Source organism: Neodiprion pinetum, chromosome 6, assembly GCF_021155775.2.
Source record: "Neodiprion pinetum isolate iyNeoPine1 chromosome 6, iyNeoPine1.2, whole genome shotgun sequence".
Classification (NCBI taxonomy): Eukaryota; Metazoa; Arthropoda; class Insecta; order Hymenoptera; family Diprionidae; genus Neodiprion; species Neodiprion pinetum.
In genome coordinates this window covers 6,556,082-6,582,675 of record NC_060237.1, presented here as the reverse complement: position 1 = coordinate 6,582,675, position 26,594 = coordinate 6,556,082, and the positions used below count along the sequence as shown (strand labels likewise).

General features: G+C 37.7%; 3 protein-coding genes across 12 annotated transcripts; 1 reads left to right on the top strand and 2 right to left on the bottom strand.

The window, feature by feature from the left end:
* Window positions 1-474: 474 nt before the first annotated feature.
* Gyc88E (Guanylyl cyclase at 88E) lies at window positions 475-10,848 on the bottom strand. 8 transcript variants are annotated; one of them, XM_046632997.2, is made up of 14 exons: window positions 9,748-10,848; window positions 6,767-6,912; window positions 4,902-5,092; window positions 4,619-4,832; window positions 4,278-4,551; window positions 4,085-4,208; window positions 3,878-4,019; window positions 3,670-3,796; window positions 3,380-3,584; window positions 3,085-3,231; window positions 2,798-2,930; window positions 2,470-2,697; window positions 2,001-2,327; window positions 475-1,463 (listed from the first exon to the last, which is right to left on the bottom strand). In XM_046632997.2, exons 3-14 carry the CDS (start codon window positions 5,067-5,069, stop codon window positions 1,045-1,047), a joined length of 2,508 nt encoding a protein of 835 aa, XP_046488953.1. In that variant the 5' UTR covers window positions 5,070-5,092; window positions 6,767-6,912; window positions 9,748-10,848; the 3' UTR covers window positions 475-1,044. The 8 variants fall into 8 exon arrangements, with proteins under 8 accessions (XP_046488953.1, XP_046488957.1, XP_046488952.1 ...); XM_046633001.2 differs by lacking the exon at window positions 9,748-10,848 and adding an exon at window positions 9,317-9,689 and having other exon boundaries at window positions 2,476-2,697; XM_046632996.2 differs by lacking the exon at window positions 9,748-10,848 and adding an exon at window positions 9,317-9,687.
* Window positions 10,849-11,647: 799 nt separating this feature from the next.
* On the top strand, window positions 11,648-16,872 carry LOC124222239 (putative divalent cation/proton antiporter TMEM165). The gene is made up of 7 exons (XM_046633011.2): window positions 11,648-12,457; window positions 12,557-12,715; window positions 12,790-12,991; window positions 13,216-13,391; window positions 13,517-13,702; window positions 13,818-13,923; window positions 14,082-16,872. Exons 2-7 carry the CDS (start codon window positions 12,587-12,589, stop codon window positions 14,156-14,158), a joined length of 876 nt encoding a protein of 291 aa, XP_046488967.1. The 5' UTR covers window positions 11,648-12,457; window positions 12,557-12,586; the 3' UTR covers window positions 14,159-16,872.
* msps (msps cytoskeleton-associated protein 5) lies at window positions 14,472-26,545 on the bottom strand. Of its 3 annotated transcripts, none has more exons than XM_046632991.2 (36): window positions 26,264-26,545; window positions 25,675-25,741; window positions 25,403-25,596; window positions 25,082-25,288; window positions 24,871-24,990; window positions 24,565-24,740; window positions 24,195-24,418; window positions 23,879-24,073; window positions 23,632-23,812; window positions 23,444-23,556; window positions 23,143-23,353; window positions 22,880-23,040; window positions 22,636-22,787; window positions 22,333-22,551; window positions 22,064-22,247; window positions 21,781-21,978; window positions 21,424-21,660; window positions 21,160-21,322; window positions 20,908-21,077; window positions 20,680-20,841; window positions 20,299-20,571; window positions 20,014-20,217; window positions 19,795-19,930; window positions 19,521-19,714; window positions 19,232-19,431; window positions 18,618-18,800; window positions 17,708-17,881; window positions 17,466-17,628; window positions 17,221-17,379; window positions 16,953-17,140; window positions 16,709-16,871; window positions 16,422-16,595; window positions 16,185-16,334; window positions 15,903-16,092; window positions 15,651-15,811; window positions 14,472-15,468 (listed from the first exon to the last, which is right to left on the bottom strand). In XM_046632991.2, the coding sequence occupies exons 2-35, from the start codon at window positions 25,729-25,731 to the stop codon at window positions 15,684-15,686; spliced, it is 6,003 nt and encodes a 2,000-aa protein (XP_046488947.1). In that variant the 5' UTR covers window positions 25,732-25,741; window positions 26,264-26,545; the 3' UTR covers window positions 14,472-15,468; window positions 15,651-15,683. The 3 variants fall into 3 exon arrangements, with proteins under 3 accessions (XP_046488947.1, XP_046488948.1, XP_046488950.1); XM_046632992.2 differs by having other exon boundaries at window positions 15,912-16,092; window positions 26,264-26,542; XM_046632994.2 differs by lacking the exon at window positions 18,618-18,800 and having other exon boundaries at window positions 26,264-26,542.
* Between the last annotated feature and the right edge of the window lie 49 nt (window positions 26,546-26,594).

Below are 26,594 nucleotides of genomic sequence, written 5' to 3'. Positions count from 1 at the left end.
TGTTTCGAGATATTTCAATTTTCTTTTCTAATTTTCATGTCCATTTTTTTCACGATATCACCCACGAATGTTGGGCGCTAAGAAAGTACATGACGATATCAAAAAATAATCAGATTATTAAAATACATGTATATCGTAGCAGAAAAGTTAGTTTTTGTTTTTTATTTTTTCGTATAGTAAATGTTGTGATTCGGATGTTATGATATGAATTATCGTTCATTTATTCTACATCGCGAACATTAATAATGAATTTTATTTGAACAATATAAGTGTTACTGAACGTATCGTACAATTATTCCGTGCTATATCTAATATAATGTACGTCAATATTTATAAAATATATTCAAGCGTATATTGAATAATGTACCTGGTAAAATCATGTTAAATAAACGCGTAATAATATATAAGACGTTATAATCTTACAATCCGATCGGCTTGCGATAATTACGATTAATGAATTTTTTTGCAAAAATCTTAATACATACAATTTTTCGTAACTATTGCATAAAATACGTCTTTTCCCCCGGCTCGATTATTCACACGAGAATTATACACGCGGCGTATTATTAATCAATCCAATTTAATATACACACATCAACTGGTATATATAATATATTATAGTTTACACAATACATGCAGTCTGATATCGTCGATAACGATCTAATATCCTTGTATAAATATATTCTCCCCCGATCACGATGAACGGTACGTTATATTATACGTCTGAATTTGAGTGTTCTAATAGAGAGAGATAGTGAAAAAAAAAAAAAAAAAAACCAGCAACAACAAGAAGAACGAGAAAAAAAAAAGAAAAGTAAACTAAAACACGGCAATTAGAATAAGATTTGCTACATATCGCTTGAACGATTGTCGATTATTTTGATAGGCGGAAAAAAGAATCTACCGAGACAGAGAAAGATAAGATAAGATAAAAGAATCTAAGAAAAAAAAAAAAAACAATCAAGTGGAATATCGAGCTATAATCTGAAATCCGTGATATATGTATCTTACACATATATTAAATATAACAAATGTTTTATCGATTTAAAAAATAACGCAGGCGTTGCTTTGATGCCGCGGTTTGCCGCTTTTGGTAAGAGCGAAACCCGGGCAGCATTGGTCCTGATTAATAGGCAAATTTCTACTGTCGGGAGCATCTGGGTCAGCGACGAGGGAGAATTCGCAACTTGGAATCCCGGCCAATCCGCCGGCGGAGTTCAAGTTGAAGTTCGACGTATCCCTTACGTGACCCTTGACCTCTTCGTCCGGGGTCAATTTACCCCTGGTACGATCACTCTTGGACGACGTTAAGGACCTCGTGTCGGCGTTACAGAGTTGCGGGGACGTCGCGCTGTCCCTGTGCAAACGGAAATGCTCCTCGGTGTCCGACAAAAGGGAACCAAATATATCCGCAGGACTTCGGACGATCGCCGATACAGCACCTACGGAATTCGAACGGAAACCTGAAAGGATTTAATACAGCCGGTGATGATGAATTTTTACGATCGTGTTTTCCATTTCAAGTGAAATTACCTCTACACCGAGCTATCCTAATTGAGATTGCAATAACAACAGTAATAATTTATCGTAACAAGTTTTCTCAAACTGGAGGGAGAATTTTACTTTTTTGCTTTCAATCTTCTCTTTCGTTTCGTTTCTTTACAATTGAGTATAACAAACACTCTTAGTAAAAGGTTCGAATTAATATTTCATCTCGTTACAAGATGATTAAATATTCATACAGTTGCTTTTTAACGGTCCGAGGAAAGCCGGTGTGCTTGAATATTACACGAGTTTCTCATTTTTTCTCCCCCTAATTATTGTTATTACTATTATTGTTGTTACGCCTGTTTTTTCCGTTTGTTTTAGTTACGTCAACATTTTGCAACCCGCCTGACAATATGCGACGAAAACCATCGCCGTGTATTTATTGATGTTATTATTATACACGCGTGTAAGGAAACTTATTGATTTTCTCGTCATTCATCGGATAATTCTACCTTTAATGTCGACGCTCTTTATCGGCGAATTTGCAACGGATCGTTGCGCGACGTCCTGGAAGGTAATCGGCGAGTAGATTCGCCTGTCCTCGCACAATATGCCGGAATTCGAACTGGCCGGTGCCGGGGAAGAAACCCTGGAGGTCCTCGTCGACGCCGAGTTGTTTTCCGACTTCCGTTCGTTCTTGAGGCCCGAACCGACAACGCCGATCGACATGCGTTTTTTCACCGCACAATTCTGCCACTGGGGTGGCTCGCAGATCGAGATACCTTTGGTCATCTGCGAACGTTCTTCCCGCTTCTCCAGCCAATAGGTTTTCATCGAGCCTGCGGGTGAGAAATTTCCGGATAAGGCTCGGGATCCATGCCGATGCCTATAGTTGTTTTTTTATTTTTCTTATTTATTTATTTATTTTATTTTAATTTTTTTTATGGATACAGGACGAGAATCGAAGAGGACTCCACCCACCTTTACCTTTCACCTGAATCTCCCCACGTTCCGTAACCTTGTACGACGAGGATAAAAGCTCTTTGGTCGGCTGCGATATGTGGATCTGCATCGCTTCGCTCGTTGCTTCCATTCGCGACGCGGTGTTCACCGAATCTCCGAACAGACAGTAACGCGGCATTTTTAATCCGACAATACCAGCGACCACCGCGCCACTGTGCACACCGACACGAATTTGCAAATGCTGATCTGTAATCAGCACGAGTCGCCTCGTTAATTAATATACGAGTATCGAAACGTGGACGATGCAATTGGTCGTCGTTATTTTTTGGTTGATCGGAGTACTGACCTGTGGACGGATCCTTGAGATCGGTTATCGCTTCCACCATGTCCAAAGCCATGTCGCAGACTCGATCGGCGTGATCGTGTTCCTTGTCCGGTGCTCCGGAAACCACCATGTAGGCGTCACCGATGGTTTCAACCTTCGAGTTAACAAAATTCAATTACCCGTCGCAGTGAAGGTTGTCCTAACGTCGTGAGGAAATTGAGGGCTGATGAACGGTATTACGTATTGGGAGATACGATTGTTCTTTTCTTTTTTTTTTAATGTCACAACGAACATCTGAGTCGATTTACCTTGTACACGCGATTTCTCTCGGTGAGGGTGTCGAATATCGAGTACATAGCATTGAGCATTGAAACGACTTTCATCGGACTGATCCGGCTGCATATTTCGGTGAAACTAACAACGTCCGAAAAGAGAATCGATACGGAGTCGAACATCTGTTTGGGTTAAGGACGAGTCGTTTGAAACAAAAATTTCCCTCCGTCTCATTGTATGTATATAAATATATGCAGGCAGTATACCCATTTCATATAATAACGATATACTTGGAATTTTTTAACCGTATTATAGCTAATTTCGACCTACTTCGCACGTGTCTATCGGACTTTCGCCGTTTCTAAGTCGGTCAGCTACTTGTTTCGGTATCATTTGATAGAGCAGTTCATCCGTTCGTTTCATCTCGGCGTCGAGCTTCCTCATTGACTCCTCGAGCTTTTTGCTTTTGAGTTGTTCTTGGTCGAGTGCCAGCTTGAGTTCAACCGACTGCTGAGTTCCGGCGAGCATCAGATCTCTAGAGTCAATATTTTCCGTTAAATATCCTCCGTTTCGTAAATACCCGCGCGCGGATTTATTATCGGGCAAAAAATAATATCAACCTGCTGAAGTCGTGCATCGATAAATCGTTTATGTAAAGTCCGGTGGTTATCAGCGCGTTCAGATCCGGCATCACCGGTGTTCCTAGGTACATCATCATCCTCCAATTTTCCATGTAAATCATTTGACCTGAGGACACGAATTGCCCGATGAAAAATCTGTAGCGCGATATCGAGATTTATTTATCACCGATCATTCACACGCGCTCACCTTTTAACCTCAACGTTTTCTCTTCGGGATTTTCCATTGCGTCGCTTAGCATAATTTCATTCTTACGGCGGTCCGGTGGTCGTTCGGTAAGCACCGGCTCAACGGTAAGCAGTTCGAAAATGTTGTTTGTGCGGTTCAGTATCTGAGAAAAATTGTATAAGATTACGTCGAAAGTTGGAATTGCGAAATAAGGAGGGTCGTACTCACGGTTTGAAATTTAAAGGCGATCAATGGTCTCACTAGATCGAACCAGTGCGTGATCTTCTTCCCGAGAAGTTCGGGCAGAATTACCATCAAGGAGTTTCCCAGGCTTCTAACTACCATGTCAGACCTGGAAGAATATCGGACGTACGACTTGAGCAATTCTTATCGCTTATCACTAACCAACCGACGAACTCACCCGAATACAATACAGAACGGAAATATCTCGAAGAGAACCGAGGCCCCGATTGGCAGGTGCTTTTCTTCCCGGGTCATGGCAAGAGAGGCGTACGTAAAAGCCCGGTTGTCGAACGTAAGGTTGAAGGTGACGTGGACGGTGTCGAAGAGAACTTCTTCGCGGACGAGTTCGATCCGCATTTCCTTGTGGTAAAAATGTCGAGCCACCTCGCGAATCTGACCCATCGTGTAGTAGACGAATCCCCGCCTTTTGCTTCTGTAGTGAAGTGTCAAACCTGGAAATTCGGAATCATATCTGGATCAAATCGAGGCTCCGAGCTCGTCCGAGAACGACGTTATTACCGTGGCGGGTTTCGTTTTCGCAGATGAAGGACGGGGCTCGCATTCGAGGGTAAGAAAACTTTAGGTACTCGTGAAGGTTGTCCAGACCGTTGAGGAAATCTCTTACGTGACGACCGAGAACCGACAAAACTCGATCGTAGCCGTACTGCCCTACGAATCCGACGAAGTGGACGCCCATCTGATCGAAGAATTCCTTCTCCGTAATTCCCAGTACCTGTGAAAAGCTCCTTTTTAGCTTTGCGAATCTTTCCGATCTACGCTTGAAGCGCGAAATTGCAAGTACCTGAATGGCTTTTTTGGCCAATCGAGGTATCAGGTTCTCAGGGTAAACCTGGTGAACGCTGAAGCTGGGCTGCTCTACTGCTGCCTGTCGACGAATCTCTTCCCAACGATCTTCGCCGTACACTTGCTTTATATACTCGGACAAATTTTCCAGGATTAACCCGTACATGTTTAGCTACTGCGTTTAGGAACCTGGAACACCGAGAAAAACTTCGCTGTTTATCACTTGTGGGAGAAGGTATTTATTGGAATGATCCACCCTCGCAAAAGCGGATATGGAAAGTTGAAAAATTGTGCGATAAATATTATCCGATACCCCACTTCGTCGATTTTTAATTATTTCGCAGTGTGAGTTTTCAGAAAAATACCAAAACTTGTAGGTATAAATGATTCTACGATCTGATCTCGACATTTTAACGAACTAACGACTCTTGGAGATTGAAGACGCTGAACGTCCAATTGAATATTGATCGTAAAATGCGTTATTGCAAATTCTGACGATTCTTAGAAAATTTTATCGCAACTTAAGTCACTTATTATATTATAAGATCGAGGATTAACTGCGCACGTATAATCGCGTCTGCTCGGAATGGCTATTTATATTTGAGTGCAGCTTAAGAAGACCGAGCTGAGAGTCGCGAGAAAAAGTATCCTGTAATAAATAACTGCCCCCGGTGTATTGACTTGGTATACATTATTAATTACGACTTATAATAATCGCCCGCGGTACCGTGAATGAGAAAAGTTCATCAAGTTCAAAGACATTCGTCGATGTACGGAGTTTGGCAATAGTATTCAGCGAAATTACGTATGATTTAAAAAAAAAAAAAAGAAATTACATTTCGGAGAGAGAAATCATTGGGTAAAAGCAAAAAAAAAATTGGGAGGCGAGGCATCACCTACCTTAAAAAATTCAAAATCTTATCTCCTGTGGTTCGTCGACGTGTTCAAGAGCTTTTCTTTCCTCCTTCAGAAGACAATTAAACCTTACTCTATCAAACTCACGTACTTATTTCATTAACAGAACTCGTGAAAAATCTGCTAATATCCGCACCTCGGAAGCTGGTGCAGCCGATACTGGCTCGACGGTCAAAGTGGCAAGCAGCAAGGATAGGTTGGCGGTCGAGGGGAAACTTTGCGACTACAAACCGGGAATAGCGTGCTTCGGATTATTAAATGTCCAAGGAGACGGTACAGTGTCGACTCTTTGCTACCCTGGGCCGGTTAGTTTCGGTGGACACGGTATAAGTTAATGGTCCCGTTTTGTCCCAGCGGGAAGTAATTCCTCTCGCGTGTTATAGATTGTCTATTATATTGCTCTACATTACGGCTATACATTTGTCTTTTCCTGGAGGCTCGGGTGGTGGTCCTTCTGACTTTAACGCGGCTCTGGTCTCTATACACCGAGTCTTCCCGTGTCGTTGCTATTGTACGACTGTTGGCCGAGAGATGGATAGATACAGAGAGAGAGAGAGAGAGATATATAGAAGGGATATCGTTAGGTTAATTACCCCTAATTGCTTGAGATTAATTGTCCTGCGCGTCTAACCGCTCCACTTTAATTAGCAATAGTAAATATAGTGGTTGCACTTGATATATAAGCCGTTCCTTCTTAGCGCGTATTATTATGACACTTTATCGACGAATAAAAGACTATTTCAATCTCTCTCTCTTTCTCTCTCTCTCTCTCTCTCTCTCTCTCTCTCTCTCTCTCTAAACCTTACGATACAACTAATTACTTTTGCCGCTGTTGCAGCACGTGCACCGATCAATGCAGACAGCCTGTCAGATATTATTATCATTTGCCAATAGAGCCTAATTCTAGGCACAGCTCATTATTCGGTTCACGTTATTGTTGTTACGTACCTTCTTTCGAACATAGCGATGTCTTTCAGTGCCACCATTGGCCCAATTCTGTATTGTTACAAAGCTTCGGTGCTGGTGTGCAAACGTTTGACATTGGACTTTCTTTAACCCTCATTGCATCCTTGGTGCTAAAAGACATCCTCGAACTGTAAGAAACAAGAGAGACGTGACTTCAGATTTGATGCGTGATGAAAAATTTGTTTCACTATCACGTTTTAGAGGTTTTTTTTTTTTAGAAATTTTTGATTTTTACACTCCTCGAGGATTTGAAGAATCGTACGTGTTCGGAAATATTGAAATTTCATGGAATTTTTCAGAACTCATAACCGTGACTAAAAGAATACCGTTTCTTTTTTTTTTTTTTTAATCCAAAAGCGAATCCCCCGAAGAACCAACGGCTTACGAAAAGCTTCGCTAAAAATTAAATCAATGTTTCTAAACACGACAACCTCGCGTAGAAGATTTTTTATCGAATACGTGGAACCAAATCCAAAGGTAAGACTTGAGAAACGTGCGCTCCTATCACATACGCGTAACGTATATGATTTAATAAATATCAATGCACGCGTTACAGCAGTTTAAAACTTTAAAGGCCGGTTCTGTAGGCCACCTGGCGGTATGTAATTAAGGAATCGATGGGCTTATTGGCGATTAGCAAAGGGACGTCGTAATTCATTTTCCCCCCTGGGATATACATATGTATATGTATATATGTATATACATCTGCGGAAGCACATAAACGCGTACCGTTTGATAGCAATATCACAAGAGTGTAATAAACTGACAATAAAATAATAATCCAATTATGCCGCAATGCAAACTATGGTTACTTGCTTCGATTCTCTATAGAATTATTTATACACAGTCATCCAGTTTTATTTCTTGATACGTGCCGACCGAGCGTTTGGCGCTCGGTATCAGAATAACTTTTTAGCGGAAAGAGACCATGGTCACTGAGGAAACGATGAGTGATTGATATCGCAAATATCTGCCGAATCACTTCTGAGCTTGGCAGCTGTAGAAAATATTATATTAAATTCAAACGAGTCAACGCGAGTTTTTTTTTAAAGAATTTACAGTTATATCGGTCAAATTCCAACGTGAATTCAGTAACATTAACGCGACGAAACATTTTCAGAAAAATATAACTGTTTTGTAATTTTAGAACTACTTTGAAGATGTTAAGTTTGCAAAATATGAAGATTATTTTTTTATTTATATGATCTTGTAGTCGATCGAATTCCAAACGATTATTCCAAAATTGCGAAAGAACGATTTATCACAAAAATCATGCAAATTCCAACCTCCTGAATGTCGGTGAAAAACTTTGTCAAGTCGAATTTTTAAATCCAGAATATTTATTCACGTAGATTCTTTGATATAACTTCGCAATTATTATACGGACTAAAATCCAGCTGATTGACATATTTGGCTGAAAATCTTCAAAGTGGATTTATGCTACGAATTCCTCATCAATTAATAATTTGCCTGAAATACTAGATCTTGTGATTAATCATGAGAAAGAAATAAAAAAAATTCCTACCATACAATCACTGTTATTTCATTTAACACTTCACGCGGAGATTATAAGACTTGTATTTAATACGAGTTGCACCGCGACACTCGTTGCAATATTTCACCAAGAGGATCAATTCTATGGCCGGATATCCGACGAGTATAATGTATATTACAATGTTATCGATTGGAATTAATATGTATACGTAATGCTGATTATTAATTCTGCGTTAGACGTGGCCGCCATAATAGCATCTAAGAATGAATACCTGTTCCAAGTCTTTAGGTTCTTTCAACAGGGAGTTGTGATTGAAGCGTGAAGTGAATCGTGTAACGTAACGTCTTCACTTCGCTAACGTTGAGCTAGGATCCCCTTTGCAATCGCGGTATATGGCCGACGAATCACAGTCGGCGTTTTATGGGCTGTGGACATCCGTACGTGTCTCAAGATTACGATTAGAGAGATGAATGACGGCAGAAGTGTAGTGGAGTAATTTATAGCTCCGCCAAATGTATACCTTACTCGGCGCGTTGAGGAGGCAATGTCTTGCGGATCTTTGTAAATGCAATAAGAGTAACGCGACTTTCGATACCATTTTATAAATAGAATCTGGAACGGACTGTGCATAATTGGCAAGAAATAGCGAATCGTATCATATACGGATCGTTGTAACGTACAGATCAAGTGATATGATACGTGCGAACAATTCGCGAATACGTCACTCATTCAACGAAAATTTACTACCTCTAAACGGCGTTGATTGATCGAATTGAACGACCGTTATACGCGCGTCACGATTTGTATTCCTTAGTTAACGCCGCGCTAAATTGCCTTGATCAATTAACCAGGAAAGACGTGTGATATCAGTGGCTCGAGAAAACGTGTGTTCGACTTGTGTTTCTTCGTCGAGCCGTATAATACCGCAGAAAGGCTGGCTGACGTTCGAAATAAAGCTATGTGAAAAAATATCATCATGCAAGCTTTGTAAAACAAGCCTCTATACATTACTAAGACCAAAAGGAAATTCTCCTTACTGTAAGAGTTTGGTTTTATCAATACAGATAATCCGGGATGAAACTTTGACGCAAGCTTCCGTCAAGATGTAGTCAATAACAAGTCAATCAATGGTCGTCTCTGCTTCGCGACTCCAACTGTTTCACTCGATGAATTTTTTCCATAATTATAATATTATACGGTATTGCAGTGTCTTATTGGTAAAGTAGATTGAAACCGGTGTGAATATCGGTCGAACGTATATGTAAATATTAATCGAACTTGGTTAACTTGAAACACCAACTTTAACACGACACGAAACGTCGCGGGATCAATCTGTTGAGCGCACGTGCGCAAAAATCAATTTCAACAGGCGCGGCACAGCCGCAGTTGAAGCCGCGGATAGACAAACGCCCATAGAACTACGAGTGCGTGCCCTTTGACAGCTTAGGTTCATCTTGTTAATACGTACATGCTTGCTATTCGAGTATATTCGGATTGACTCAGGCGAAATCGGCTTGTCTCCTTTCGTCTTGGTTCACAGTGGTAACTGCAGTAATGGTCGGACGCCGAAAAGCTCCGGTCGCGTTCTGACGGCTATAAAGAGTCTGAGAATTTCGGTTCAGTGCAATTCTCTGACATGTTTAGCTAAATTTCAATCGGACGTTACGTAGCGTGGTTTGATTAATTGCAAGATATTCTGCTACGCGGATGATTTGACAATGTTTAATTTTGGTTCTTTTTTGCGATTTATTCTTTCTGTTACTTGTTGTTTTTTTTTTTTTAATTCTCTCGTTCAAACCGGCCCGTTGCAGAATTTTTTGACTGTTTTAAGCAAATTGCATTCGCGTGAGGAATACCTATTGTGCACCTGTGCGATTTTATACGTTCTCGCCGCGGTTTTTACTCATTCTGAGAGAACGTTCGCGGGGCGACGCGAGTTCTTTGCAGTGTAACGACGAAAACGTTACTAACCAACCAAATCCAAACTGCTGGTTCTTCGAAGGCCGCCATTTCCTGCTATTAGCTACCCGATCGGAAAATCAAACAGGCTTCACGTAGATGGTTTTAGTAAGCACTGACATGCTACGACTACCAAGTGGTTTGTACAGCCGTGCCAATATTATCATCGCTTGGCCAAACTCTGGCCTAATTCGTTAACGCTTGTCCCCAAGACGGATGAGATTTTACAGAAATTTTTTGAAAATTCCCATGTGTGTTTCGCCCGCTCTTTTAATTGCGTAATACGAATCATACCGCACTCTCGACTTTCTGTTCTTCATTGTATTTTTCAGGCATAACGACATCTGGATCATTATCGCGTAACGAGGCAAATGCTGCGCGCATATCCTCGAGGGATGCGTGGGCCAAGTCATGTACACTGCTGCAATAAGAAGACCGAGGACCAGTGTTACAGTTTTACGTTAATAGATGTACAAACGTTGAAAGTGAGATAGTTTCTCTTTATGCCGTGAGGTTTAAAAAATCACGCGTAAATTCATTTTATTTCGATATCAACGCTCTTATCTGTCGCTATTGTATGTATGTGCTACAACGTTTTGCTATGTGGTGTTCGGTGCACCGTGTAAACTGACATAAGAATTCTACGTAGCCGCAAATGGCGATAATGACGTCACACGTGACGCGCATTGCCAAAGGAACAAAGTTGAACGCACATTAAATAAGGCAGTATTAAATAAGCTTCCTGGCTCTGTAAATATATGTGTGAATGTGAAGAGCAACACACCTGACGAATATTTAATAAATATTCATTTCTATTGACTAACGTACATAAGTGATGTCGTATATGCGATAAAATTTATTCAACTAAATTTTCATGAATAGAATAAAAAATCCTAGCTTGGAAATACAGTGCTTGTGATAAGAATCTGATGCATGCTTACAAAAAACTTGTAATATCGTCAAAATTTTGTACGGTATACAGCTGAAAACACTTACGATGAAGTAATAAGGAATTACGGTATGCGTTCGTATAACATACATTCCCTTCCAAAGCCTGTTAATACAACACTCGACGGCAATCGCATTTTGTATCGTGTGTGAATTGATAATAAAGTCTTATCGGGAGCGTCTGTTAACGTTAGGAAATAGTTGATTTGCTTTCATTCTTAAAAACATACTTACAAGTGCAACAATTTGCGCTGCGCTAATGAGTTAATTAACGTGGCAACCTTGTGCTCATTTAAATCTGCATAGAATTCACCAATATAAGCGGAGTGAAAAAATTTTTATACCCAGTTGTAGGTTTTTTGCTACAGCGAAGAACATTTTTTATAACAACTGATGGCTGTGCTTATAATCTTTGATCTCTCATTATCAATTCTGTATTATATCGATGCGCGCTTATCGTCTCCCTAACGCTGATTTTCTTACATCTATGCAGAGATTTTCGTTCGCCAGCCTTCTATTAGTAAATCAATTTTTGCAATTTTAATAACAATAGTCCTAGTTTCTCCGTCGATTGACATTATTCTTTACAGATTTGATTTAATCACTCGCCAATTATCGATATGAATGAATAGAACATGATAATTTTGCATTTCAAATACCAGTTACCTATGAACCTTTCAATTGTACAATAACAGGCATTGGGATCGACGAAGTGCAGGGGACCTACAACATTTGGGTCTGATAAGCGGAGAACGCACGACTCAATATCTGTAATTTCATCGGTTTTTAGGATTTTGATTTTGGACAGGTCTGAGATTGAACCCCGAAGCGTTTTCGTCTACGAACATTTCTAATAAAACTTGTTTTAAAGAAATAAGAATCGCTCGCAACGCCGTCTATTGATAAAACGACGAACAAGAAGAGGAAAATACATATGAACGCGATACTCATGAATTACTATAGAACTCTTTCATGAATTACTGTGCGTGTGATCTCCATCAATATTTGCACTGGTACACAATCTACGATTGATTAACTCTGAAAAAAACTAGCCGTATAGTAGTTTTTACCACGATTCTTACAATTATGGACTGTTGTAAATTCACGATAAATGTCACGTGATTTTTACGTGAATAAAGAGAGCGTGCGAATGGAGTTTTAAACTATTGTATTGAAATATCACATGTATTCGTCGTGTAACCACATCGATCTTTATGTCGGTGTGAATTGTTTGCACGCCACGTTTTAAATCTACGGATCCACGTATATATGTACGTATATAAAGTGAATGAGCAACAGGGCTGTGATTATTCTGCGTTATCGATGGGACAGTTATCTCACATTTTCTCTAATCTTTCCACACTTAACAGCCCCAGGTTATAGAGCTACAACAATACAAAATGTACCCCAATATTGGACGCCGAAATGTCATTTCACTTGGCATATTTATTTCATACCTAACCTCCGTTGTTTTTGCCGAAAAATCGCCCTTCGAAGATGTGGGCCAGACTTTTGCAAGCTCTTCAATGGTAAGTGTATTTCTGAGTCGAAAACCTGTTCTTTTCTCATCCACCCCAAAATTGTTGTCTATGATTATTTACAGAATTCCGCTGACACAACGTCGACTCAGCCTAAAGGCAACTTAGGTCTGTTACATGCCTTTGTTGCCTCGCTCTCTGTCATCGTTGTCTCTGAACTTGGGGACAAAACTTTCTTCATTGCAGCTATCATGGCTATGCGACATCCACGACTTACTGTTTTTTCCGGTGCTATAAGTGCCCTCGCTTTGATGACTGTTCTATCTGGTACAGTTGAAAAAATTTATTTCCCATTCTTTGCCTCTTTATGATTCTACCAGTTATTGTCTCAAAGTATATAACTAGTCATATAAACTTTAAACATCACATGTATCTTTTGAAAACAGTGAGAAAAGATTCATAAGATGCTAGGTATTTTTTAATAACTATATAGTGCGCTTTTAGAGTATAAGCATGAGCAGAACTTTCTCAATAAAAAATTTTCTCCACAGTTGTATTCGGTTATGCCGCAACCATAATTCCACGAGCCTATACCTACTACATTTCTACCGCTCTTTTCGCACTGTTTGGTCTAAAGATGCTACGCGATGGTTACTACATGTCGCCAAACGAAGGTCAAGAAGAACTGGAAGAGGTGCAGTTAGACTTACGGAAAAGAGAGGATGAAGTATGTGATGCAGTATTTGAACTAAGTATTACTGTCTTCAGATCAGATGGCTACCTACTAATTCGTAGCTCTTCTCATTAAATCTTTATTGTAAATAAGCAGGAGTACTTGGGAATTGATTTCAGTATGAAAAAGAAGCCAGTACTAGTATCGTCCAGGATCCAGAAACTGGAGTAATTAGGAAAACAACAAAATCGAACAGCGTATGGTTACTAATCTCGAGAATTTTCATACAAGCTTTCACTCTCACATTTGTTGCGGAATGGGGAGATCGTTCGCAACTCACTACAATCATCCTTGCAGCTCGAGAGGTGAACTACATTATTTGTTGTTACTTACATTATTATTGAGTTGTAATATGAGAAATTATGCAACCATTCTCATAAACAGAACTTTGTTTCATGAAAAAACATATTGTTTTTTTAGGATGTTTACGGTGTCACATTAGGTGGAATTTTAGGACATGCATTTTGCACAGGATTGGCTGTCCTTGGTGGGCGTATGATAGCACAAAAAATATCAGTTCGAACAGGTATAATATCAAAAACGTTCTATGATCATGCATCTTCACGACATCCGCGTTTACTTTATTCAATTATGTGTCCAATGTAAATTTGTGAAAACCAGTTGAATAACATTCCATTTCAGCAGTTAAAAATCTGATCTGTTGACTGTCTATATTATTTTCAGTTACAATTATCGGAGGTGTAGTATTTCTGCTGTTCGCGATAACCGCATTATTTGTTAATCCAACGGAAGATGTGTAGGCATTAGAAGACTTAATTGAAAGAATGCAGCCTATTAATAATTTATGATAATGTTATGTGTTTATGACGTTAAACACAGTATGAAATAGTGTTAAACATCCCATCTATACAGTAAAATTGTTGCCATTTTTACTAACCGTTGTCACATCGTATTTTTAGTATTTTTTAATTATACACTAAAGTGTATGTACATACATGCCTTTCTAGAGAGCAAAGCGTTACCTGATCCTATCACTACGAGCCGTTATTTAGAGAGCACTGTGATTATTTTTTAGTCATAAGGACTGCAGATAAAATCATTTTTCTACACGAATATTCCATTCTGGTGAAGATAATACATACTGCATAGCATTTTTACGCCAAACGTGAATCCACGATGATATATACTTGGGTGCGCAAGTATAAAACGCAACACTACTGTGAATGGAGTTAATACTCTAGAATGATTTATATTTTTACTCACCAACGTTGCTCCAGTGAAAAGATATGATTTTGTGTAACTAATAATAAAGGTGTCGTCGGTATTGATTCCATTGCTGTCAATGCTGTTCTATAAATTTTAGACTTATTGTGTAAAGTTTTATCAATAGCATAACAGATTGGATCTATTTTTCTTCCTATTTGTATCATTTTACTTTATATGTATTATATTTTTCTAACTAAAATGAACAAAGTATTAATGATTTATTTTTACTGTAAACTCAACCAACGAAATAAATATTTCTAGTAATCGTCATCAGTGAGTGGAATATATATTGCTTTCAGAGTTCTGGTAAGATACTCAACTATGACTTATAATAATACTGCACCAGATTTCATAGGCACAATGTACATAAATAAATTGATCTACCTTTGAGATTCATTAATTTCCACTTACCGTGCGTGATGTAAAAGTATCTTTATGTTAAATGAGTGATTTATAATTTTGCACCACCCAAATAATGAATAAAAATGTGGCGTTCAAATTTTGCGTGACTTCAAAATGATATATGTATGTAAATTAAAAGCCAAATGATTTATTAGGAAAATAACATAATTTTAAATCAGTTACAAAATCAGTCTCAAATCACCAACTACCTTTTCACGTATATACTTTTAATTGCTTCTGTAATTTACTCATAAATACCATTAATATCATAACACATCAACAATACATCATTTATAGTAGTGTCAACTATACACAACTACTGAGGAAATAGATCAAAACAGCTACTGTTAATCTCGCATTGGACGTCGAGGTTATAATGTTAGGTACGTGATTATAGACTGTTTGCTATACTTTGTAATCCAGTTACTTAAGCACTGCAACGCTGAAAGAGATTTTTTACACATAAAATATTTAAGTTTATTAATGTACGTAACTTTCCCTCAAACATTTGGTTTTCACGTTTCAAATTGTATGACAATCGGTAAAATTCCATGTACAGAATGTAAAATCTTAAGTAAACTTGTAAGTGTTGAATATGCCGCCGCATTATCCTCTAAGGCTTACCTAAAATATTACTGAAGTATACAGAGAGTTTTCTCATGTTTGGTTTGATTGATCCGGTGGCGGTTTACACTGGGCCTCTAGATTCCGTAATCTCTCAAGCCTGGACATAGGATCCATCATAGTTTTTTCTTCTGCAAGAGATCTAGGAACTCCAGAAATATCTGGAAAAAGTTAATATTCCACCACTGATCGCCTTAAGCAATAAACTGATTTTTACGTAATTTTTCTGCATAATTCATATATTGAAATTACCAGAAATACCTGTGGCATATTGATTATTTGTCTGTAAAATAGGGGTTTGACTTTTTCTTGCTTGGTCAATATCTCGCAACCCCTGTTCGATGTAGTCTTGGAAAAACTGATGAGATTTAAGTAGGAATGGTTGCACATAAATATCCGCCTCCGGATACTGCAGTTTAAAATCATACAGTTGTGCAAGCCCCTAAGGAAAATTGGCATTTGTGTATTGAGTACATCAATTTTCAAGCAACTGTTAAACGTCAATATTGTAAGTAATCATCTTTTCATGTCTACCTCTTGTGTATGATGTTTTGATCCAATTTTTTTAAATATTTCAGACAACTGCTGATGTGTTAATTTAGACAAGTGCTTTTGTGTTCTACCAACGGTAGCAGACTTTGATGACGCTCGCGACTGTGTATTAGTGTCATCTGGTTTCAGTGTCTGAAAATAATTTTTTGAGATAAATATTTTTGTTCGCAGTAAACTCATAGTGCAACAAGCAATTTCCAACACATTGTATCAACTCACCGCAACAAGCCTTATAAGGTAAGAATACAATTCCGACTCGTCTTTGTTGGTTATTAAGCTCATGTGATTTAAAATGGCATTTCCTTTTACTCGGGTCATGCTATGAAGTACTGTTTTAACCGTGCGCAGGGCAGTATCGGATCTTCTCTTCTTCCACCACGTGGTTGGATAATCCTTTAAATTGAACAAATCGTAAGTTGCATTTAACGGCAAAATTAAACAGCACGAATCAGAAGTAACGTAAATTTGGTGTACTAAAATCTTATTGTTATGTGGGGATTACTTACTTTCAGGAAATAGTGTACTTCTCGAAGAATTGGATCGTAATCTAAATCTGCAGCCCAGCTTGGCATAATCTTAACTATTTTCCATAAACACTTCATTACCAATTCTTCGTATTTTGGAAGTGCATTAGATTGTGCACAACCGTGAAGTAGTTTTATCAGAACACTGGAATGATGTTTCATATTGTTACACGATAAAGATCGCATTATTCAGTGTTAATATTGGGTAGAAATTATTATAACTCACCAAATAATTGTTGTGTGATTTGAACAATCTATCACTTTGACAACAATGGTATTGATCACACGATTATAAGCATCAACATCATTTAACTGATCTAATTTATTTTCTGCAAGTAAACTGATCAGTTGGTCCACAAGCTCTTTCAATTGTAGTGCGGACACATTTTTGCCAAGAATACCGGAGTTGTAAAACTGTATAAAATAATAATGATAATGATAAATGATTAGAATAAAATTTGCAATAATTTACTAGACATATAACAAATTCTTACCGAAAGTATCACCATAAAAGTATTTCTGAAACATTTTGATACATCCGGAATTCCCGAATGCAAGGGATAATTTTGCAGAATTTTTAACTGCATATTTGCAGCACCAATAAACTTATCTTCCTTTGTTTGAAGCAAATTAGCCTGGTGTGATTTTAATATCTGCAAAACAAATTGTTCATTCATTCTATTCAGTATGCAGATCGCAGAATATGAAGTATAAAATCAATTAAGGGTCAGACACTAACACCATCCACTTTGCTCAGTGCCTGGAACGCAACCTGAAGATCATTACTAGCCATTGCTAATATTTCACGATCCAAAGTATCATCTTTTTCAATCTGCGATGTTAACGAGGACAGAACTGCAGATTTTGGCACCAACAGTTTTGGTGGGGAAATGGGAATTATTCTGAAAATTATCCCAATAATTCAGTACCTAAAAGTCAAATAATGATAGCAAAGTAAATTATCCAAGTTTGAACACTCACTGTGTTGCTGTAGGATTCAACAACTTCACTGGTTCATTTAGGTCTGAGAGACTAAGTTCTATAAGTTTTGGATTACGAACTTTTACTGGAGCACTTGACTCAATTTTTTCTAACCATTCCAAATCAAGGCCAAATGGTCCAGAAACTTTAGGACGTATCTGTTGCGCTGGGACTCTGGAATAAATTGTATATTGTGTGATAAAAAAAAATGTACGTTTCCGTCTGAGGAGACATAACTCAATACCAACAACTCTACATCTATAATAGATAATTGTACTCCAGATGTTACCTATAAGCGAAATACTCGGAACAAAAGAGATTAGCAATACGTAAATTGTACCAATAGGTGTATAAGGAAGATCCAAAGTTCACGTCTATGAACTGATCATTCATTCACTATAAACAAATCAGATTAGGGATTCCTTACGAAATAAAACCCCACACATTGGTCGCAGTTAGTGAGCTCAGGAGAATGAGATGTACAGGAAAAACATAATGCATTGTCAGATAGTTTTGAGATGGTAACGTGCAAGGAGTTTCAAAGAACATATAATTAACAAATATACGGACATGTACGTAACACGTTTGACATTTTTCTGTCAAAATTAAACACAACAATACACTGATACAACCAACACACCTTAATTAAGCTTGTACAAAATTGTAAGTATTTTCCAAACCTACATTTCATTCAAACATACTTACGGATTCATTCAAGATCAATATGATAAAATTAATTTTGCGAGCAAGATGAAACTGTCCTTTCGTCCGCAAATTAATTTGTGAGCAAAAAAAAGTCGAACTTAGTGATTTGAGTTTGTCACAAAGCTACATGTTAGTATCTATAACCTGTTTGGCAAAGCACCCAAAAGGTAGAAACACACGTAAAAAAATGATGAGAAAGACAAACGTTTCAACATTATCATGATGCAAATTATCGGGCTGATGATTTTGTGAAGATTGTATTCCCTGAAGTTCATGTTTTTCGCAAGGTTCATCCCCTTGCACTGGCTCAACTAAATCAACTTGCGGAATGCCTTCGATGACCTCACAACTCGCTTCCTTTACCATTGGTTTTTTCTGATCGTTGCTTCTGTAGAGCCATTAGAAAAGCAAGCGCATGCAATCAGACAACTTGATGAGTAGTTTATAATGATGAATAATCAGCGATGAATGCAAATTTGGCAAAAATACTTATCAAGCTTTCAAATAATCAGAGTTTATGATGATGTTAACGATGTGAAAGAAAGGTCAGATATGTTAAATAAGAAAATTTCATCGCATACAATTCTTATTTACAAAAATGTTCAACTGCTACATAATATACATTTAAATATTATATTATAATACTAAGAAAGAAGATTAATGTGTAATTAATTTCCTCTATTCTAATTGTAAGTAAGCTGGAACATTACATGTAGACAGCAAATAGCAAAATGTAAATGGAGAATATATTGCATAAGATAAAGGTTTCGCATTACTTGACAGTTGAAGGGAAAAAAAAGATTTCGTAGAGTAACTTACGGATCGTGCACTGGCTCTGGCTCCTGTTCAAATGGTTCCTCATCTTCTTCATCAAAATCGGGTTCACCGTCATCTGACACATGGTTGGTGACGGCGGTAGGGGGGACGACAATTCTAGCTGAAGAAGCAGATTTTGTCGGACGATTCTTTGCGGCTCTCTTGATACGCTCATCTAACAACGATTGATCCTTTTCGGAAATCTATTGTCGTGCGAGCACATGTAAGTATTTGTACATTTGGGATGAAATATTATTTGTTAAAGTAGGAATTAGATGTTAATTAATTTCACCTGTCCAATAAGTTTATAGACTCTTTCTCCCTCAAGGAAGTATGCCTGCACGATGCAATTGAGTGCTGCATTACGCACAGAATTGTCCCTGTCGGCGATTTGTTTGGCAACTTCCTTCAAAGCTACAGATGCATTGGGTTGGCATACAGATACTCCATAGTTTTCAATTAGTGAACCTAATTGATCAAGGCATTCTGGAGAAAGGAATAGCCGAAATTAATTTTTTACAATTAACAACATGCAGAAATTGGGATAAACTGACTTAAATGCATACCTGTTCTTTGGCGAGCATTCTTGGACTTGATACCCTCCATAACATAAGAAAATAATTTGCTCACTGGGAATACTAAAGCAATTTGTTTAAATAAAGCACGAACGCCATTCCGTACAGTATCCTTTGAGTCGCCTATCTGTTAATATGTTATCATTCGATAGAAATATTTGATGCATGATGTTTCAAACTTGTCAATTCTCTTGTAAACTGTTCAATTACCTTGGTCAGAAGATACGGGATAAAAGACGCAGCTTCATTCTCAAGCATATGATATTGGTCCTCAATAAGTATATTAAAAACTGTTTGGAGGTAGTCCAAACCTTTCAATAGTACAGAAGGATTTGTGTCAAAGAATCTCAATGTCAACCACTTGAGAATCAGGTCTAAATTACAGACTAAAGCTTTGCTATTATCGGCCAAATCCTAGGAAAAATAAAAAATGTTGAAAGTTACGATACACGTAAAAATATTGAACGGTGAAATTCTGCTCAGTTTTAAAGTTACCTCCGTTAGAGATTCTATAGCTTTTAGATGATACCGAAAATCAGAATGGAACATGTTTGACATCAATGTTTTATTCACGTTTGCAGTTGTCATTAATTCTTTGAGTAATTCCACAAATTCTTCTCGCGGTGTTGTAAAATTCCACTTCAACACTTTCATCTTTTGTTCATCAATGACTCTTTGATGTTTCAAGTTATTTGTAGCTAACAATGGACTAGTGTCCGCATCGTCATCCTTCTTGCGAGCACTGTTAGGCTTAGATCCATTTCCAGCCTAATACAAAATGACAATGGTTACATTATTCAATCAAATGACGGTGGACTATAATTAGAATTTATATTTTTGGTCACGACTCAGGTTTTCTTCTAGATATGTAGCTACCTTAGTTTTGATGGCAGTTTTGCCTGCTTTGACTGCTCCACCGCTTTTAACTGTTTTTGGCTGTGATGTATTTTCTGGGGCTTGTTTTTTCGGAAGTGGTTTCACAGGTAAATTAGGTCGTGCTTTTTCTAAAGCTGCGAGAACGACAGATTTTGAGCCAGGCTGAAATAGTTTAAATCACAATATAGAATTATGGGGTATTTGACATAATGATATACAAAATTTTACCTTCAGTTTCTCTGAAGCGCGCGCCATAGTATCATATGAAAGATGAATCATGTAGCCCAGAACTGCTTCTTGGGCATTTTTCCTAACGTCAGAATTACGATCTTCTAAATTACTGAATAAATACGGTAAACAAACTGTAAGCTCTTCCTTTGGGATCTGTTTTACAGTAACTAGGAAGAAAATATATATATATATATACATTCAATATACAACAAAATAAAGATTCATTGATTCATTACTGTGAAAACATACTCAGTGGTAGTTTCTGAGCAAGCCAGTTCCAAAGCTCAGATCTAAGAGTTGGAGATCCAGACTTCAAAGCATCTCCAATCATTTCTCCGTCGAAAAATTCCTTGTATCCGCACTGGTCTCCCCATGTGTTCATGCAAGCAATTGCAGCTGTCCGAATCCATGTCTGCAGTTATTCAAAAAAATCACGGCAAGTCGAACTTCAATAAAAGTCGTATTTAGAAATACCGTAGAGCTAATGCAGTATGTAAATGACAGTAAATTTACCTTAGAATCGCCCAAACACTGCAGAAACCCAGGGAACAACGTTCGTATATGCTGTTTAGCTGGCGATCCTATAGCTGTTGCTAAAGTTTGACAAACGCCTAATGTAGATTGTGCTATTTTGCTATTACTGTCCACTAATCTCAAAGCTAGTCCCTGGGGAAGTTCGCCAATTGATCCTTTTATGGACCTTGCCTCTGTCAGTAACGTATTTATTTTCTGAAGCCCTTCATTGCGTACCTAAAATTTTTTTTATTTATCTTCAAGCAAGAAAAATTTTAGACATTTCTATTTCTTGAGTGTATGAACAATATGAACGCTATTCAGGATTATGATTCAGAAAACATTCAACAAACGCACCTTCCAATTTTTATCGGCAAGCTCATTGAGCAGACTTTCTGTTAATTGACTGCTAATATCAACTCTGGGAATGAGATCAGATATATCCACTTGAGGCACTGATTCCTTTTCTTCTATATCACCATCGTCATCTTCGTCAACTTTATTCTTCTTGCCTTTGCTACCACGTGTTGGAATTGGAGGCGATTCTCCAATACGCTAAAGTAATTAGATCACGTTCAATTTTTCTACAGACTTTTTTCATTCGTGGACCTCAAAAAGCCAAAGTAACTTTAAAAGTTACCTTTTCACATTCCTGATCAATTTGCTGTTTCAGAGCTGGTTTTTCGTTTTCAAAAAACATGAGAAGTGGTTTTCCTACATAGACATACAGTGTACCAAGGAGCGAAATAGCAGCAGTGCGCACACTCGGATTTGTAGCAGTAACTGCCTTTTTAATATTCTCCATTAAAGCCTTGAGATTGATTCTGAAAATTTGAAAGTTGTCAGAATTACGGAAATAAATCATTTGTAGATTTTCATTCAGGAATGGGAGTGAAAAAACAAACTTACACAAGGCCAAACTCTTCAACAGCTTTGGCAAGCCACAGTAGAGTTTCCTGCTGCACTTTTGGATTTTTCTGATTAAAAGCAAATCCCATTACCTCATTAGCCACTGATTCTAAACTCGTAGCTTCCGCGATTGCAATTAAAGTTTCACCTGCTGCGATACTGTTCTTAGCATCACCCAATTTCTCAGTTACATCTATAACACAATACTCAGCCACAGTGCTGAAAGAATAGATCATAGACTATGAAATAGAAAGTACGAATTTTTTAAGCAAAAGTCAAACATCATTGCACAGAATGCTATACCTTGAGAAATTATAATTTTCTGCCAGCATTTTTACTGTTTCTAACCGAAGCTTCAGAACTTGGAAGTTAGTATCCTTAAGGCCAGGCTTTTTAGCCAAAGTGCGGACAATAACTTGTGTGGAAACATCAGCGGTCTCCATTTCTTTGACAATCTAGTAAATAGAGTTAAAAAAAAGTACTCGGTATCAACTTGAAAGTTGCTACTTTTTATTAATATCAAATTTAAATTAAATCTCAAAATTACCTGAATTAATTGTTCAACAGCAGCCAAACGGGTCTTCCAAATACTGTCTGTAAGTCCAGAGAGTACTTCAGCAGGTAAAATTTGTGCTGCCAAGTCATCAATCTCTTCATTAGTCAAATTTTTCTCAACTTGTACTTTTGCCGCAGATGATTTCTTCGAAGCTAGTGAAATGAACGCATAAATAATTCAATGGTGATTGAAATAAATTGACGGCAGCTGATGGACCAACAGGTTCAACCACCTAGAAGTTCAGGCCAACATACCTAAATTTGTCATGGACGAAGTGGTTGTTTTCTTGCTGGTAGGCTTCTTAGCGGTAGCATTTGGCTTTTTAGACTTAACTGGATTATCATTTTCTTTTGATTTTGAAGGTGACTCTATTTTTGCAGGAGCCGTATTTGGTCTATCGCCAGCTGCCTTTCGAACATTTGGTAATTTCACAACTATCACTGCTTTCTCAGAGCATTCCTTGATCTGAAAAACAGCCAACACCAATTTTTAAATAAGTGATACTTCTTTATACTCTGTTGGAAAAAAAAATTTGCTCTTTTAGTTTTTTCAGACCTTTGCCATCTTGAGGTTATCTAAGTCAGCTATGAACGGTGATATTGCTTTTTCACCAACTAACTTCGAGGCTGTACCAATAGCTTCAGCTGAATTATCTCTCACAGTCGGATCTGTAAGACGAAAGGAAGCATTTTGTGTGAAATCTCTTGTTTCTCTAAATATTCAAATTCTCTTTAAATCTGTACCTGGCTCATTCAAAGTCTTGATAAGCATTCCAGTATATGCTTTTAGCAGTTTCTTATTCAAGCTTGGTGGTGGAGTCTGGGCAAAACACCGTGCCAGGAAAGCAGCTGTCTCTGCCTTGACAGAAGGATTTTTATTTTCCAGTGCAGCTAAAGAATCTTCCATAATAGCTTCAATGGTCGTCTGTAAAGCAAATAATTGTTACCTTGCTGAAAAACTTAGAATGTTTTAATTTGTATTCAAGCTTACGCTAAGAAATATTGCGTCTGCAGCATCTCTCAGAGCTTGAACGACGTTTTGTTTCTTTTCGCGAAATTTCTCCAGTATGGCAGGTAAACAAGCCAAGGCATAAGGTTGAAACCGTTTCTTTAAACCACTAGCTAGTCCAGCCATACATTTTCCTGCCAGTGCCACGACCAACACATTTGAATCCTTGCTTATAATCTGCAAGGGAAAAGAAAACGAATCAGTGAGTTAGACGAAATAGCTTTTATTCTCTGTAAAGGCTCTGATTCCTTATGTGCGAAAATAAATTTTACAAAATATTTGCAAATACAATATTTACCTTTTTCAAAGCTCGGACGACATCTCCGTAATCGCCACTCTCGAGCTTCGGATTCCTGCAAAGAGCTTCTAAGGCCTCTACAGCCTCCTTTCGTTCCTGCCACTTCTTAGCCTCAACTTTTTCAAAGAAATCTTTAGGAAGTTTTGAAAGAATATCGACAGGGTCCAAAAGTTCATAAGGATCAATGTCTGGCGCCACTGCATCATCCTCTTCTTCTTCATCGCCTTAAATGTTATTTTATTTATTTCATCTATACGATACTTTTGGAAACTTTATCAAGATACTTGATAAGTTTTGCTTTCTCACACTGGCAAAAATGTTTATAATATATTATGAAATTAATTATTCTTAGAGCTGCGATTCAACTGACCTTCTACATCTCCAGCACCCGAGTCTATGACACAGGTTACTTTTGGTTTCTGTGATTTGAGATAACGAATAGGTACAACTTTTTCACCTTTAAGATTGTTGAACTCTGTTTCCAGTTCAGTTATCTGTACCTGCTTCAAAGTATTAAGCTGTTGTTTTAAAGGTGCTCCGATCCACCTGAATCAAGAAAAGGTTATGTCATCGACTTGGAACATTGCAAAGTACGGAGTACAAGCTAAAAACTGGGAGACACCAAAGGTAGGACTAATCGTCGATTTTCAAGGAAAGCCTGATAAATAAAATTCACCTGTAGATTTCTACTACCATTGTCTTTCCCTCTTCTCTTACAGACTTATCTCTGTCTTCCAAAAAGCTTGGCATCTTCTTAACAAGAGGCTTCACACTTATAACTTTGGGCCCGAACTCTCTGTAGAAAAAATGCAAACCAATCAATTATTTAGAAGTTGCGATAAATATATTTTTGAATGATTTCATTAATTTACAATGTAACGGCATACCTCAGGGCAAGCGTCAATGTAGCTATACATGCTGCAACGATTTTTGGATTTTTTGCTTCCGTACCCTTTAGTAACTCTTCTTGGACAGCTTCATGTTTTTCTATCTCTACGTACATGAGAGTTATCTGAACAGCCAATTCTTTAGTCTTTGTTTTAGGCGCTGCGATACATTTGGAAACTATACCACTCATTACTTCTCCAACAGTCCTGATAGTGCAATGAATTATGTCAAGGGCGATGAATTAAGTAGGAAATTGTATTATCAAATTAACTAAACACTAACCATTATAAAACTTATTTGTTAATTATAGATTTTCTTACTTTCCAGCTGCTGCAGCATTTTCAACATAGGCGAGTACCGCCTCCAATCCTTTCTCTTGGGCTACAGCGTTGCTGTCCGTAACGAATTTTTTTACAAGTCCAAGAAATTTATTCCATTCGGGTGATTTTTCATCGTCAATGCGCCTGAATATTTTGGCGCATTCTTCATATCCGTGCAATCTGGCTTTCCATAACTAGAGAACATTGTTCAGGTATTGAGTACTAAGTAAATGCAAAGATAAAATTTTTTAAATCTAAATACATTTTTATACCTTATGCACACAGCGATCTTCGACTGGCAATTTAGTGTATTCGGTATCTTCTTCCATTTTAACGTTTCTATAACGCAATAAAATAAAAGCAAGGAGAGTTTTAAAATCAATTTATACTGTGGGATTTTAACATACTTTTTTCTCAATTGATATTAGCTGAAATTATAAGAAATTTCCTCATTCTAAGAAAACCATGGGTGATGTTTGCAAATAAATTCTATGCATGTTAATTCTGACAATATGTAAACAGAGGCAACTGAATGTTGATACTAGTTTTTTTTTTTCTGCACAATTGAGTCTTTGATGAAGATAAAATACACAAGGATTATGAAACAACCTATCCTTAATCACGTTTCAATCTTTAAGGTATTGTAGAACATGTTTGCGTTAATGATGTGATAATTGTGTAACCTGATTTGGTCATGAGGTTTGTGCTAAAAGAAAATCAATAGTTATAATTCCTTGAAAGGTGAAATTGCATGGTAAGGAAACGTCGAAGGTTGATTCCCTATTTGGTATGATAGAAACGACCGTTAAGGAGCAACAAATTTCGCTCCCTAGTGATTCATCAAACGGGAAATGGACCTACCTTGTAATCCGAGTATCCTTACAACGGAATTTAGGCGCTCGTCGCGGTGAATAGGTTACTTGCGAATCTTACACACCACTGACGTTATAAATAAATAATAAATATCAGACCAAAAAGTAACATAAAATACTCAAGAACACGCTCTGCCCGCTGGCGATGTGATCGCTTACAACTATTTTCAAATGGTTAATGCCTCAACTGTAACTGTCAAGACAGAATGCAAACAAAAAAGACAAGGCGTTAAGGCCGGTTTATATTATAGCGAACCGTTAACGGAAGAATTCAAAGAAGGTAATCCTTTGGCAAAGTTTTCATGACCAGTACTCTGTAG

Excerpts from the sequence above, each read along its gene's own strand:
- Gyc88E (XM_046632997.2), bottom strand. The coding sequence starts at position 5,069 with ATGTACGGGTTAATCCTGGAAAATTTGTCCGAGTATATAAAGCAAGTG. Across the intron at positions 3,585-3,669 it reads TCGATGCACGACTTCAGCAG|AGATCTGATGCTCGCCGGAA; the intron begins GTTGATATTATT and ends TATTGACTCTAG. Across the intron at positions 2,328-2,469 it reads GATTCAGGTGAAAGGTAAAG|GCTCGATGAAAACCTATTGG; the intron begins GTGGGTGGAGTC and ends TCTCACCCGCAG.
- LOC124222239 (XM_046633011.2), top strand. The coding sequence starts at position 12,587 with ATGTACCCCAATATTGGACGCCGAAATGTCATTTCACTTGGCATATTT. Across the intron at positions 12,716-12,789 it reads CTTTTGCAAGCTCTTCAATG|AATTCCGCTGACACAACGTC; the intron begins GTAAGTGTATTT and ends GATTATTTACAG. Across the intron at positions 13,392-13,516 it reads TACGGAAAAGAGAGGATGAA|TATGAAAAAGAAGCCAGTAC; the intron begins GTATGTGATGCA and ends AATTGATTTCAG.
- msps (XM_046632991.2), bottom strand. The coding sequence starts at position 25,731 with ATGGAAGAAGATACCGAATACACTAAATTGCCAGTCGAAGATCGCTGT. Across the intron at positions 23,041-23,142 it reads TTCGTCCATGACAAATTTAG|CTTCGAAGAAATCATCTGCG; the intron begins GTATGTTGGCCT and ends TCATTTCACTAG. Across the intron at positions 21,979-22,063 it reads TTGATCAGGAATGTGAAAAG|CGTATTGGAGAATCGCCTCC; the intron begins GTAACTTTTAAA and ends TAATTACTTTAG.